The sequence below is a fragment of the Sciurus carolinensis genome, chromosome 7 (assembly GCF_902686445.1).
Source record: "Sciurus carolinensis chromosome 7, mSciCar1.2, whole genome shotgun sequence".
NCBI classification, from domain to species: Eukaryota; Metazoa; Chordata; class Mammalia; order Rodentia; family Sciuridae; genus Sciurus; species Sciurus carolinensis.
In genome coordinates, this window is record NC_062219.1 from 136466923 (window position 1) to 136480286 (window position 13364).

The window sequence follows — 13364 nt, forward strand, 5'->3', positions numbered from 1 at the left end:
TGCCACTGTGCCTGGCACCACACTCTTCATTTAAGTGACGGTTTCACACTTCATGTACAGTATAAGAATCCAACAACTGTATGCATCTCCTCTACCAGTCTTTCAAAGTCTTTGTGGTCATCCACTTTACTTTTACATATAAATCGAATGCTACTTTATTATTTTTTGTTTAAACAACTACTTTTAAGGAGGTTTAAATAATAATAAATCATACATTTACCCATGTGATTCTATTTCCAGTGCTTTTAGTTCCTTTGTACAGGGATTTTTTTCCCCTGACTGAAGGACATCCTTTAATTTTTCTTATCATGTGGGCCCCCAGGTGATAGCCTTTCAGCTTTTCTAAGTCTGAAATGTCTTTATTTCTTCATGTCTGTTATTCTCTTTGCAGTGGTGTCTTGTCTGCTGTTAAACCAATCATTTGAACTTTCAATTTCAATTATGATATTTTTTATTCCAAGACTTCTACTTGGCACTTTTCCCAGTCTGCTTGGTTATTTTTAAAATCATGCTCTTTAATCCTCATTTAAGTATAAAACACATTTTACATTGTGTTTGATAACTGTCTTTGTGGGTCTGCTCCTGTTCATTTATTCCACGGGCTCTTGCCTATTTTATGTGTTTGTGATTTTTGACTGTGACCTTATATTCCTTGAAACTGTGTCTGAGTTCCTTTCGGGGCAGTCTGGTTTGCTTTTGCAATGCCTGGAAGGCACTAAACCGTTACCACTTTAAATATATTCTCTTAGGAAGATGCTTTCCCTCAGGAGGCATCCTCCTTGCTGTCCCAGGGGCTGCAGGGGTGAGAAGCAGTCAGTTTGCCTTTACACTAAGTCTGTGTTTGGGGGTCTCAACTCTGAGCTTTCCTAGTGTTTCTTCTCCCTAGGCACGTTCTGAGCTTTGTCTGCTGTTCTGTTGTCCCCTCCCTCACCAGGTTGTAAAAAGAAATGTTTGACATTTGGCAAATATATTAAGGATGAAAAGTTGCATCAACGCTCATAATTACTTAGGGTTCCTATAGAAAGAAAGAAAGAAAGAAAGAAAGAGAGAGAGAGAGAGAGAGAGAGAGAGAGAGAGAGAGAGAGAGCAAGCAAAACAGGGCCTGGGATATGGCTCAGAGGTAGACAGCTTGCCTTAGTATAAGCCAGGCTCTGGGTTCAAACCCCAGCACTGGAAGGAAAAATGTGTTTGAGAACTCTGAAAATATTTTTTAACTCATTGATATGTTTTAAAAATGGTTCTTCATGTGAATTTCAGGAGTTTTTACTGTTTTGACTGGTCCTTATCTGTGATGTTGCTGGAAATAAAATTCTTCCAATTTGTTTTCTAATACTTTATAGCATCCCTAGACCACTTCCTGTTCCAGAGAGAGTGAGAACACACACGAGGAATCAGGTTGGCCTGGTATCAAATCTCAGATCTGCAAGTAGCATACCTTGGTAGCTTACTTACACTCTGCCTCAGTTTTCTTATAGGGTCGGCATGAGAATTTAATGAGGGATTCAGTACTTAATGACCAGCCCAGCTATTGTCACAGATGGATCCCATTCCAGAATAGAATGTTAGATAATGTTGATTTGAGAAATATTGTCATTATACAGACCTGAGTAGATGCACAATCCTTTTCCAATTAAGAAAACTAAAGCTAGGTGTGCATTCCTGTAATCCCAGATACTCAAGAGGCTGAGGAACAAGGATTTCAAGTTCAAGACCAGCCTGGGCAACTTAGTGAGACGCTATCTTAAAACGAAAAATAGCCAGGCACAGTGGTACACACCTGTAATCCAGTGGCTCAAGAGGCTGAAACCGAAGGATCTCAAATTTAAAGCCAACCTCAGCAATGGCAAGGCACTAAGCAACTCACTGAGACCCTGTCTCTCAATAAAAAATGCAAAATAGGGCTGGGGATGTGGCTCAGTGGTTGAGTGCCCCTGAATTCCATCCCTCGTACCTGCCTCAAAAAAAAAAAAAAAAAAAAAAAATTAAAATTAAAAAATAAAAAAGGTTGGGGATGTAGTTCAGTGATAGAGCACCCCAGGTCCAATCACCAGTACCAAAAATAGAAAACACACAAAAAGTGAAGAATTCCCAAAACGAGCATAAACATAAACAAACACGATTCTGAATTTTGTATTTTTTTTATGGTGGACAATCATCATTTGCCCCAACAGCCATCTGAAGCCAATAGTCCTGATTATTAAAAATCACAAAGTTGTATAAATGTTCTCCTCCTTTCCGAAAACCATGTTCATTTTCTCTCCACGAAACAGGACTGTCTGCAAAGCCTTGGACTGACAATGTAACCCATGGAGCTAACTTTGGTTCATCAAAGTAGTGACTGAAAAAGAAAGAAAACTCTTAATAAACAGGGAGATTCAGGAAAGTCCACATGTAAAAACAATTCATTCAGGATAAATGGTATTCCTGATGTTCTAATGAAGCTTAGACTTTTGCTTTAATTTATAAAAATCAGGAGAGGCAGATTAAATTCCTGATGCTGTACTGTGAATTCCATAAAGGTCAACTAACACACAATACATGAAACAAACTCCAGCAGTTCCCACGACTATTCTGGAAGATCATTTAAGATTAAAAGAACAAAAAACACCACACAATGTATAAGAACGGTTTCCCTCCCATCAAGAGTGCTGTTCTCAGTGTCCGTTCACTCAAACAAAGCAGAATAATCCACCACATTTTAAAAGCCCAACCTTCTTATTAAAGAAAATCAATGTCCTAAACTAATGAATGTGCAAAAGGATGTTTGGTTTAAAAAGGAAAACCCTGAGGACTTAAATCTTACACATTTTAAAAGTAAAGATTGAGAAGACAAGTTTATTAAAGAGGATTATGCTCAAACTTAGTCTTTTCAATATGGCATGTGAGTGTCCTCTTGTCAGAAACAATGTATACATTTTATTAATATAACTCCCAAAATGAAAAAAACCCTATATTCTTCTACAGAATACTTGGAATCTTATTAGTGCCTAGTGATTCACAGAATTTTAGGCTGGAACACATCTCAAATTTGATTTGGACTCAGCAATGATCAACTCTTTTCCACCCCATTTCTAAATGAGAGATTTTGTAGAATTCCAATATTTAAAACAGATGATTTGTCACACAGAATGTTACTGTGTTTTTAAGTCATGTAATCTGGATTGTACCAAAGTGGCCCAGGGAAGCAGAATGAGCAGTTTGCTTCCAGAAGCATGCGTGAGCTCTCCTTTTTCTTCCTCCCATAAAGACAACTACTTGGTAGTAACACTCTCCTACCAGCAAGGATGACTATGCCATCTAAGATGACGACGTTACTATACTTTGAGCCCAAGCAATGAAAAGAAGGAAACGTGTGAAGGGCCCTGCCATGTGGCACACTAGCACCGCGCCTAGCATGACACCATGGCACCAATACGCAAGACATAAAAGGCAAAGCGTTCTCACCACAGCTGTTCCAGGAGGACAGAGATCTTCTCTGGAAGTATGAAACCAGTGATTGTACACAAATGAGCTTTGGCCACCACTGTGCTTGGCCGGGGACAGCAATAGTTTGATATGAAATTATCAGGCTCGTTATTTCTGCCACAAAGAAAAAGATAACATATTCTTATCCACTATATAATCAGATCCAACGTATTAAACTGCTATTAAAACACTGCAATAAGCCAGACCCCCTACAAGATCCAGGGAGTTCAGATACCCACTGGTCTGCATTACAGAAGACACCGCCAAGCCAGTCCAAGAGTTCCAGGGCACTGCAGGACGCCTCGGGCTTTCCCCTGAGCTCACCACTCTGTAGCACTGGGCACTGTAGATCTCTCAATGTGCTCATTGACACTTTTGGTTGATGCTCCTGAATTTGGTATTTGGAAAAGAATGACAACATCGCTGGTTCTTCTGCACCTTAAAACACACCATATGAGGTCATGTGAATATGTAAACAAATTTCCTGAATCCCTGAAACAAACCTACTCCCTTTTGAGAGTTATGGGAAACGGGGAGGATTAAGTAAAATAGAAGCTGTGCAAAGCTGCATTCAAATTAAAATCATTTTATAGTTGTTTTCAGCTCCTTGTGCTAAAGTTCTGTGAACATTCACCATCTTTCACGCTTTTCATGGAAATGCACTTTCAGATTGGACCCAAATTAGTTTCATCACTTATTCTTTTTTCTTTCCTTTTTTTTTGGTGGTGCTGGGGCTTGAACCCTGGGCCTTAGTTGGCAAGCACTCTACCAACTAAGTTATATCCCCAGCACCTCATCACTTATTCTAATTAGAAAATTGCAATGTAGACACAAACCCCAAAGCATTCCTTATGTATGAGTAACAGTGAACACTACAGACAGAGGAGCATATTTACACAATCTCTGTACAGGAAACAGAAGAGGAAGTGAATGATGACAGAATCTCATTCACGCTTGCCTTTGAAAATCTAGTAATCCAGTGTTTCTTTTCAGAGATGTTTATGTAGCTTGCAGCCTTGGACTACAGAAATAGGGACCTCCCCCAGGCCAAAGGATAGGCTTGCTTCCTGTCTAGTAGAATGGAAAAAATGTCTCGCTCCCTCTCTCCAGGCAGAGATCAGCAGGTTTATGCTCATTATAAAAGATCGAGTTCTTTAAACTCTGGGTTCTTCTCCTGTAATGTAACCCATTGCATGCACAAGCATTACTGGATCAACTTTGTGTCACCCTATGGGTGCTGGGACCCAGCGAAAGAGTGCAGATGCTTGTTCTCTGTGTGAGAGTTAATTTTAGGTGTCAACTTGCTAGCTGGTAAAGCATTATTTATGGATGTGTCTGTGAGGGAGTTTCCAGAGGTAAATGGCATGTGAGTCAGTGGACTAAGTAGGGAAGATCCACCCTCAGTGTAGATGAGTACCATTCAATTGACTGAGAGGCCCAGACAGAACAAAAAGGCAGAAAATAGGCAAATTCACTCCTGCCTGAAACTGGGACATGCAGCTTCTCCAGCCCTGGGACTCCAGGCTTGCATGAGTAGCCCTGCTAGGGGCTTTGGCACTGGATTGAGAATGATACCACAAGCTTGCTTAGTTCTGAGGCCTGTTTTTTTTTGGACTGGCATCTCTGGTCTCCAGCTGACAGATGGTCTATCATGGGACTTCTTAGCTTCCACAACAGCATGAACCAATTCCCCTAAAAAGCCCTTCCTCTCTATCTCTCTCCCTCCTATTAGTTCTGTGTCTCTGGAGAATCATAACTAACACATCCTGACTACTACTATTTCTATGAGGAATTAAATCTTTTTGTCTCTGACCTAGGAGTCTTGTATTTTCTGCAAGCATCCATGAAACTAGCAGCCTACTTTGTTAGCCTGCCAGTAAGGTAAAATTTCAGACTTTTCAGTTCTGGATAAACTCTCAAAGTAATTAAGAGTCTTAGGAACACATCCAGAATCTATCGCATAGGTGATCCTCATACAAAAAAGCATGTGACTGAGACTTCAATAAGTCCCTCTGCCCATATGCAGAAGGATGGGGTCAAAGAATTCAGAACTAGAAGTCATGGGAGCAACTGGGGCAACCCAGTGACCAGGAACTTCCCATGAGGAGCAGACAGATGGACCTACTTCCGAAAGGGACCTATGTGCTTCCCTAGCCTCTGAAGAAGAATACTATACTTTTATAATTCTTTAAGATTTGATTCACCATAATTATGTAATGGGCCAAAGATACATTTCTTAAAGGAGCAATATGTGGCAGTTGTAAGCAGATTAACATATTTGATGAACATAAAACTTTGAACTAAATTTAGGATTCCAATCAATTAAAAGTCACAACAAATGTAATGGTATGCCTGAGCTATTACCCTGCAATAATGAAAGAGTAGATCATGTATATAATTATAATGGGTGTTAATTCAAAATATTCTCGCCAAGTCTGTTTGAGGTGAGCTGGAGGGATGGAAGGAGAGAAATAGATAAAGCTGCTCTGAAGCCACTCTCAAGATCTCTGAACCCACATATAACCCAAGAAGGTTGAGGCAGATGGCTAACAGATCTAGATTACCTTAAGCTATTGATCTCAGAGATGGCACAGTGCTAAAGCAATTGCCCTAATAATGTGCATACATTTATGTATAAACATTCTTTGATCATAGGAATAAATCACCATTCAATCGTCCACTATTTCTCTTGAATTAACAATTAGATTTTGAAATCACTGTATATTACCTAATTTATTCTTCATACCTGTATGATGCCAAGCCAAAAGAAAATCAAATTTCAATGGCTTCTTTTCTTTGAAGGACCAACATATTCTTCCATACTTCTTAGAATTCAGGTTAAAGGATAAATCCATCAAATCAATGGAAACAACTTAAAAAATGGAAAAAGGAATATATTCATTCAAATACACAAAGCTTGCACTGTGGAGAAAATGTAATATTAAAATGTCAAATTCCTCTGGAAAGACAGAAGTCCTCAAGAGGGCAACTCTAATCTTCTTATGGATGTGGTAGTTTTAACTATTTCTGTACACATCAGATTCTGTGAGAAGAACCACATCTCCTCACTGATAGGTGAATTTGAGCTTCCACAACTGCATGAACCAATCCCCTAATAAGCACCTTCCTATCTATCTATCTCCCTAGTAACTAAAGATCTAAGGAAATTATTAAGTCATAAACTCCTGTCTTGAATTGACTACTTTGAATTTTTGACCTAAAACATACACGTCTAATGGACTGTCCAATCTATGATCTTGAAAAAACGTAGCCTACAGGTGAAGAGAAATGTAACAGATTTAACAGTTTCATCTTATCCTTGGAGAAACTCAACCTATAACTCCTGAGTCGGAAGTTTTAAACACAAGAAAGAGCTGTGGTTTTCTGAACAAAGAGATCAGAGTCAATTTAAACATTTGATGCTACACTGTTTCAGGAAGATTCCTGACTTATTAGGAACTGATGGGGTATTACATAATACTTACTAAATTTCATGATTTTTCTGCCAGAATACTGAGATGGATGACCCTGAAGTCCAGTTTCTTCATAAGTGTCTTTATCCAGTGACAAAATTAATTTCCCTATAAATTAAATAATTCCCATAAAAGAGATGCTAAAAACATGACTTATGTTCTCTAAGAATACAAGGCAAAGGGGGCGGGGGTATGAAAGATGGTGGAACGAGACAGACATCATTACCCTACGTACATGTATGATTACACGAATGGTAAGAACCTATATTGTGTACAACCATAGAAACGAAAATTTGTAGCCCATTTGTGTACAATGAATCAAAATGCAGTCTCAAAAAAAAAAGAATGCAAGGCAATTAAGCAGTTAGATATCAGTGTAATCAACTGCAAACAAGGCTCTTATTTATAGTACACATATAAGGATATTATTTATAATAGTGAAACAAGAAATAATCTAAATTTCTATTAAAGAAGGAATGTTAAATCATGGCATATACCTTATTCCAAATATCTATTAAAGAAGGAATGTTAAATCATGGCATATACCTTATTCCAAATATCTTTAAGAGATTAAAAACTGTGAGTTTAAATTTAGGAACCAGAATATACCCAATAAGTATTTGGAAAATTCAATTTTAAAAAATTGTGGTTATAAGTATGTTGCACTGATACAGAAAGATGTCTATGATCTTTAGCTTGGGAAAAAAGAACACTGAGAAACAATGTAGTAATGATGCAATTTATGTTTTAAATGAAAGGACATTTATGTGTTTATTAATTCATAGAAAATCTCTGGAAGAATAAACACCAAAGAGTTAGCAGTTCCTTCAAGAAGAGGAGTGAGTTTGGAGGGAGGGTGAACCTTTACTTAGCTCTGTATAGATGTGCATGATTTGACTTTTTTTCATTTTATAGTATGCATTTCTTTTATAATTAAAGGAAGAAGAAAACAAGTGTTACCATTTGGAAGCAGGGCAACAGTATTATCTTCATCAATATTTGTATTGTATGTTAGTGCATAGCACGAACCTAGAAGAGAAAGTCCAGAATAGAAATTAAGACAAAAGAAGATATCATATCTGCAAAATGTTGGTGGATGATTTTTCACATGACAACAAAACTTCCAGGTAAGTAATGGTCAGTACCTACCACTGCTCCAGCTCACTCTGTAAACCTAACATGCTGGGCACAGTGGTGCACACCTGTAATCCCAGCAGCTCAGGAGGCTGAGGCAGAAGCACTGCAAGTTCAAAGTCAGCCTCAGTAAAAGCAAGGTGCTAAGCAATTCAGTGAGACCCTGTCTCTAAATAAAAAATAAACAGGGCTGGGGATGTGGCTCAGTGGTTGAGTGCCCCTGAGTTCAATCCTGGTATCTGCACCCCACCCCCCAAAAAACCTAACGTGTACCACAGGTAATCTGGAACACAAAGAAAGGCCAGAGTTCCAGCTACTTCACTTGCTGCCCACCCCTGACCATTAAGGGTCTATGTATGCAAGTTCACTATCATCAGGCAGAAAATGGATTCAGAATGGAATCCATTTTGGGGACATCAGCAGAAAGTCACAAAGTACAAGACTAGGTAAACCTCAGAGGCAGAATTTTAGGTCAATATCTGAAGGCTACTAAGCCTTTTCCTCTTTGTTAAAAAGGGACCAGAGGCCTACTTCATAGAGTTGTTGCAAGCTGTTGTTAAATTTGGTAAGATATTTAAAATGTTTCCACCATTAATGAAATAGTATCAGGCTTCAAAACAAAGACAAGAAATTCAGTTTCATAAGTAGCTCTAGCAGTGTCAGAATGACATGTGCTAAGTATCTAGAATTCTATACAGAGAGAATTTTTGCCCACTCTAGCAGAGAGGATGTGGGGGCTACAACAAGGTAAGTCCATGGCCATGTACAGTGACCTACTAGGTGAGGGTGAAACCTGAAAGACACTCTGAAACACAATTTCAAACCAATGGCTCCCTAGGAAACTAATGGAACAAACCAGTCATTCCAGCAGATACAATCTGGAATTGGGTAAACAGAGAAGGTTCAGCAACACAAAAATCTAAAAGACAACACTGAACCACAAGGAGTATTGTCCCTGTGAGTAGCAGCTGTGGCTGCATCAGGAGACCGACCTTCTGAAACAGCTGCTGTGGGGACAGATGAAAGTATTAGTACTCTGCAGTCATACACCCAACAGCAGAGCATCTGAACACAGATCGCAAGACTCTTCTCTCCACGATTCTTGTTTTATATTGATGGATACTCGTATATTACAACATTCCCATCCAGGACCTGGGGACAAATGTAATCAGAAACCACCACTTAAAGGACACAGGACTGAGCAGGATGAGAATGCTGAGGGATGGGGAAGTGAAGCATGCACTTGAGCACTGGAAATATCCCTGGGGGAATTTGTTTAAAACAGGAAAAGAACCCTAGTACTATGCTCCCTAAAAGTTTCTCATCTTGCCCGTCTACAGACATTACTTGGTATTTCTTACCTTTCTTTACAAAAGTGTTGATGAATTCCTGTGTGATTAATTCATGAACAGGTAAATTCCTCACAAGGTAATAGGGTCCAGTTTCCATGACCAGGTTTTTCAGTTCTTTTGATAGCACTCCACATTCAGGAATGAGAAATGAAACCTATTGGAACGAGTAATATAAACAAAGGCTTATTTTCATGAAGCTTATTTTCATGAACACAAGCTTTTTAAGAAAAAAATATGAAAGTTGCTATTTCTCCACAAGTTTCACTGAAAGTTACTAGACAAACACGTACAACAAATCCCTTAACCTACAAGTCTTAGGCAAAGAATAAGGTGACAATTCAAGTTTTGTTATTTCTGCATTCAAATAGGGTACGGGAAAGAGACTGAGCAGAAACATTTTAATGAAAAGATCTTGTTTCCATTTTTATCTCTTGCAAATGAGCAATGTATTTTGTATCTTTTCTTCTCCTTCCTTTATTTTTAAAGAAATATAGTTATAATTGAACATCCCTAAATTTGTTTACCCTACCTAGTATCATCCTGATATCAAAGGACTAACTGTCCCTGGGTGAATAAGAAATTTAGGAACGTTCAATTATTAAGAGGCTATATAGAAGTAGAAATGCTACTGGATGTTTCCATTTTCTAGATAGAGAAATTCAACCATCACAGACGAATTAAAGTATACATCCCTGTCTGCTGTCTGTGTGAGCGTTCCAAAGCAGAGATATTAAAACCGAGCGGTTTCAAAGGTTGCCCAAGCGCTCATATCTTGAAAATCCCTTCCCTTAAAAGCTCGAACACCAGCTTCTTTCGAGGGATTTAGGTCGTCACTTAATGTCTCCCAGAGATCAATCAGGCCGATCAATTTAAAATGTAAAATGCTTACTTAAACTCTTAGTATCTCAAGGGTTTATCTGTAGTTTCTCGGGTATCAAATCAGTTTCTACAAGCAGTTTAGAAAATCAGGTAGCTTCCCGAGCCAGGGCTGCACGATGCTCGGAAAGATACCAAGGCACACAGGTAGGAGAGAAAATCCCATCACGGAGGGATGCGGTGGTAGGGAGGTGGCGAGGGATCCTAGCGATAGGGCGAAGGGGGCAAGCTCGTTTCGGTTTTAATTCTCTCCCAACTCCTCGTCCCCGCCTCGCTTCTTTTAACACTCTGAACACTCTTGGGATGGGGCAGAGTTGGGGTGGGCAGCCCCGTCGCTTCGGAGAGGCGCGTACCTCCCAGTCCGTCCCTCCAGGGCTGCGCACCGCCCCGCACCCGACGCATGCTGGGAGTTGAAGTCCTGCAGCCCTGTAAGCAACCGGGCCCGAGGGGCGAAGAGACTACGACTCCCAGCATACCCACCGAGGGACTCGCTCTCTCCGCGCCCCTCGGAGTGCGACGGTCCTCCAGCCTCGCAAAGCCGAGAGAGGCTCTTTGCAAAACTGACTGCCGGCGGGAACTTGCCTCACCCTGTAGTTATGATAGTGCGTCTCCACGAGGTGCCGGTGGCGCGACTTGTCGTGGTTGAAGTTGGATTTCTCGCAGACCAGTAAGTGCCGGGGCGCTTCTCGCAGTCTGCGCAGCGTGGCCATGCTCTCCACACTTTCGGGTGCTGGGCGCCTCTTGCGAGCTCGGAGCGCCCCGCCCCTTCTTCTCGCCACGCCCCTCCCTCGGGCATGCGCAGTGGCTGGTCCCTGCCACCGGAGTAGGGCTGTGCTGGGTTTCTGCAGTTACTCTTTTTTTTTTTTTTTTTTTTTTTAATATTTTTTCAGATGTGGATGGACCTATAGTTTATTTATTTTTATGTGGTGCTGAGAATCGAGCCCAGTGTCTCACACATGCTGGGCAAGCGCTCTGCCGCTGAGCCACAACCCCAGCCCCTCTGCAGTTAATCTTAGGCTGCGAGCAACTCACGCATGAACTCTCTTGATAGGTACTTGAAACTGGAAATATTCGGTTCCTGGGAACCTGGCACTCACCTTTTCAAAGCCACGTTTCCTTCATCCATTCCGTAAATCCTCCCTCGGGAGCCCCAGACCCCAAGAGCGAGTGCCCCGGCCAGTGGTGTGGGAAGGAGGAAAACAGCACCGCGGAGAGGCCCAACTGGAAAGCCCGGCTGCAGGCAGGACCCGCGAAGCCACTGGCACGGGGAGCACCCACACTGCTTTTCCAAATCCTCACAAAGTCTAGTTCACAGGATTTGTTATCCTGTTGCGGACCTCATGGCCATGACACCAGCCAGCAGGACCTAATGTTTCCATTGGTTCTTCTCAAAAGGTTAAGGAAGTTCGTGTAAGAAAATAATACACAATTTCTGCCTTTCTGCCCTATAAAAGGACTCCTTTGGACTCACTTTTAAAAGTCCTTTTTAAATATCCCCTTGGGCCATTTTCAAAATGTGTTGCTTTGCGGGATGACGGATAAATCTTTCATTTTTTATTTTGGTACTGGAGATTGAACTCAGAGGCGCTTAACCACTATTGCCACCCCTTTTCATTTTTATTTCTTTATTTTGAGATGGGGTCTTGCTAAGTTGCTGAGGCTGACCTGGAAGTTGCCATTTTCCTGTCTCAGCCTTCTGAGCTGCTGGGATTACAGGCGTGCCCCACCACGCCCAGCCCAACAGGGATAAACCTCTTAAATCATTTTTCCATTTAGTTTTTCTGATTAACTCCAAGTACTACATTCTGTGTACTTCTCTTTTATGATAGCATTATAGTTATACATTGTAGTTGGGTTCATTTTGACTAAGTATGTGCTTCTTAAAGTAAAGAATCCATAGCTCTAGCACAGGGAAAATGCAAAACAACACTGGTGATACCTCATCCTGGACCATCAGTTTTACTACAGGATTTAGAAGAATGGAGGCTAAGTAATTTACAAGGTAATTAAAAATTTAAAATTAAGACAAGACTGGAAAGTCTCATGTCACTGTTAGTAATATGTACCTGAAATGTCAGACCTTCTCCAAGAAAAAAACTCCAGCTGGGTGTCCATCAGTAATCCCATCACTTGGGAGGCCAAGGCAGGAGGATCACAAGTTCAAGGCCACTGTAGGCAACTTAGTGAGACCCTATCTCAAAATAAAAAATAAAAAGAAGGGCTGTAGCTCAGTAGTGAAGCCCCCTTGAGTTCAATGCCCAGTACCACTTAAGAGGGAGGGAGGGAAGAAGGGGGGGTACCTATTTCCCATTATTTTAAATAGCAAAATTATAAGGCATAGCAAGTCAACCAAAAAACTATCAATTTCCTAAATCACAGTGTGGCACCTAAGATGTAAGTTATAAATGTCATGTTAGGATAGAAAATGCTTAAACATTGATTCCCCTCACATTTAATATCATCCTTGCCTATGACAGCCCCTTCTCACTGTCTTCATTTTTACAACCAGCTTCAGCCACCATCCTCTCTTCCTGGTCTGCTGCCAAAGACAACACGCTAACCTTCTCCATATTTCCTCTCCTGCCCTCATACAGTGCATTCTGCACTCAGCATCCAGAGTGATCTCATGAAAACAGGAAAAACATTCTGTCTGACCCCATACTCCCACTTAGACCCTTCGACTGGTTCTCATTGCAATAGAATAAAAGTTTGGACAAGTTAGCCCCTACTTTTCTTTTCAGCCTCATCTCCTACCTTTGCAGTTGGGTGTAACATTTTCTGTTAGAAAGAGCTGAAAGCAATCTGAACTGACAAACAAGCATTAGATCATAGAATGTAGCACATAAGATCTGGAAGGAAAAGACTTAAGTGAGAAAGAGGAACTATTAAAAAAAATAAGCACAGGGTAGAAATGTAGCTTTGTGGGAGAGCACCTGCCTGCCATGCTTGAGACAATCCCCAGCATTTCCCCCACCCGAAAAAAGCAAGAACTGGAAGTCATTATGTTAAGTGAAATAAGCCAAGCCCAGAAAGACAAATACCACGTTTCTCACTCAATTGAGGA

The 13364-nt window shown here is 40.7% G+C and overlaps 1 protein-coding gene and 1 pseudogene across 3 annotated transcripts; one reads left to right on the top strand and one right to left on the bottom strand.

The window, feature by feature from the left end:
- Positions 1–2108: 2108 nt before the first annotated feature.
- Positions 2109–11055, bottom strand: Rpp40 (ribonuclease P/MRP subunit p40). Of its 3 annotated transcripts, none has more exons than XM_047559606.1 (8): positions 10888–11055; positions 9434–9578; positions 7899–7967; positions 6951–7046; positions 6212–6337; positions 3705–3903; positions 3445–3579; positions 2109–2338 (listed from the first exon to the last, which is right to left on the bottom strand). In XM_047559606.1, the coding sequence occupies exons 1-8, from the start codon at positions 11008–11010 to the stop codon at positions 2140–2142; spliced, it is 1092 nt and encodes a 363-aa protein (XP_047415562.1). In that variant the 5' UTR covers positions 11011–11055; the 3' UTR covers positions 2109–2139. The 3 variants fall into 3 exon arrangements, with proteins under 3 accessions (XP_047415562.1, XP_047415563.1, XP_047415564.1); XM_047559607.1 differs by having other exon boundaries at positions 10883–11017; XM_047559608.1 differs by lacking the exon at positions 10888–11055 and adding an exon at positions 10781–10861.
- LOC124989449 (killer cell lectin-like receptor 2) overlaps positions 10954–13364 on the top strand; it is a 31013-nt pseudogene continuing 28602 nt past the window's right edge.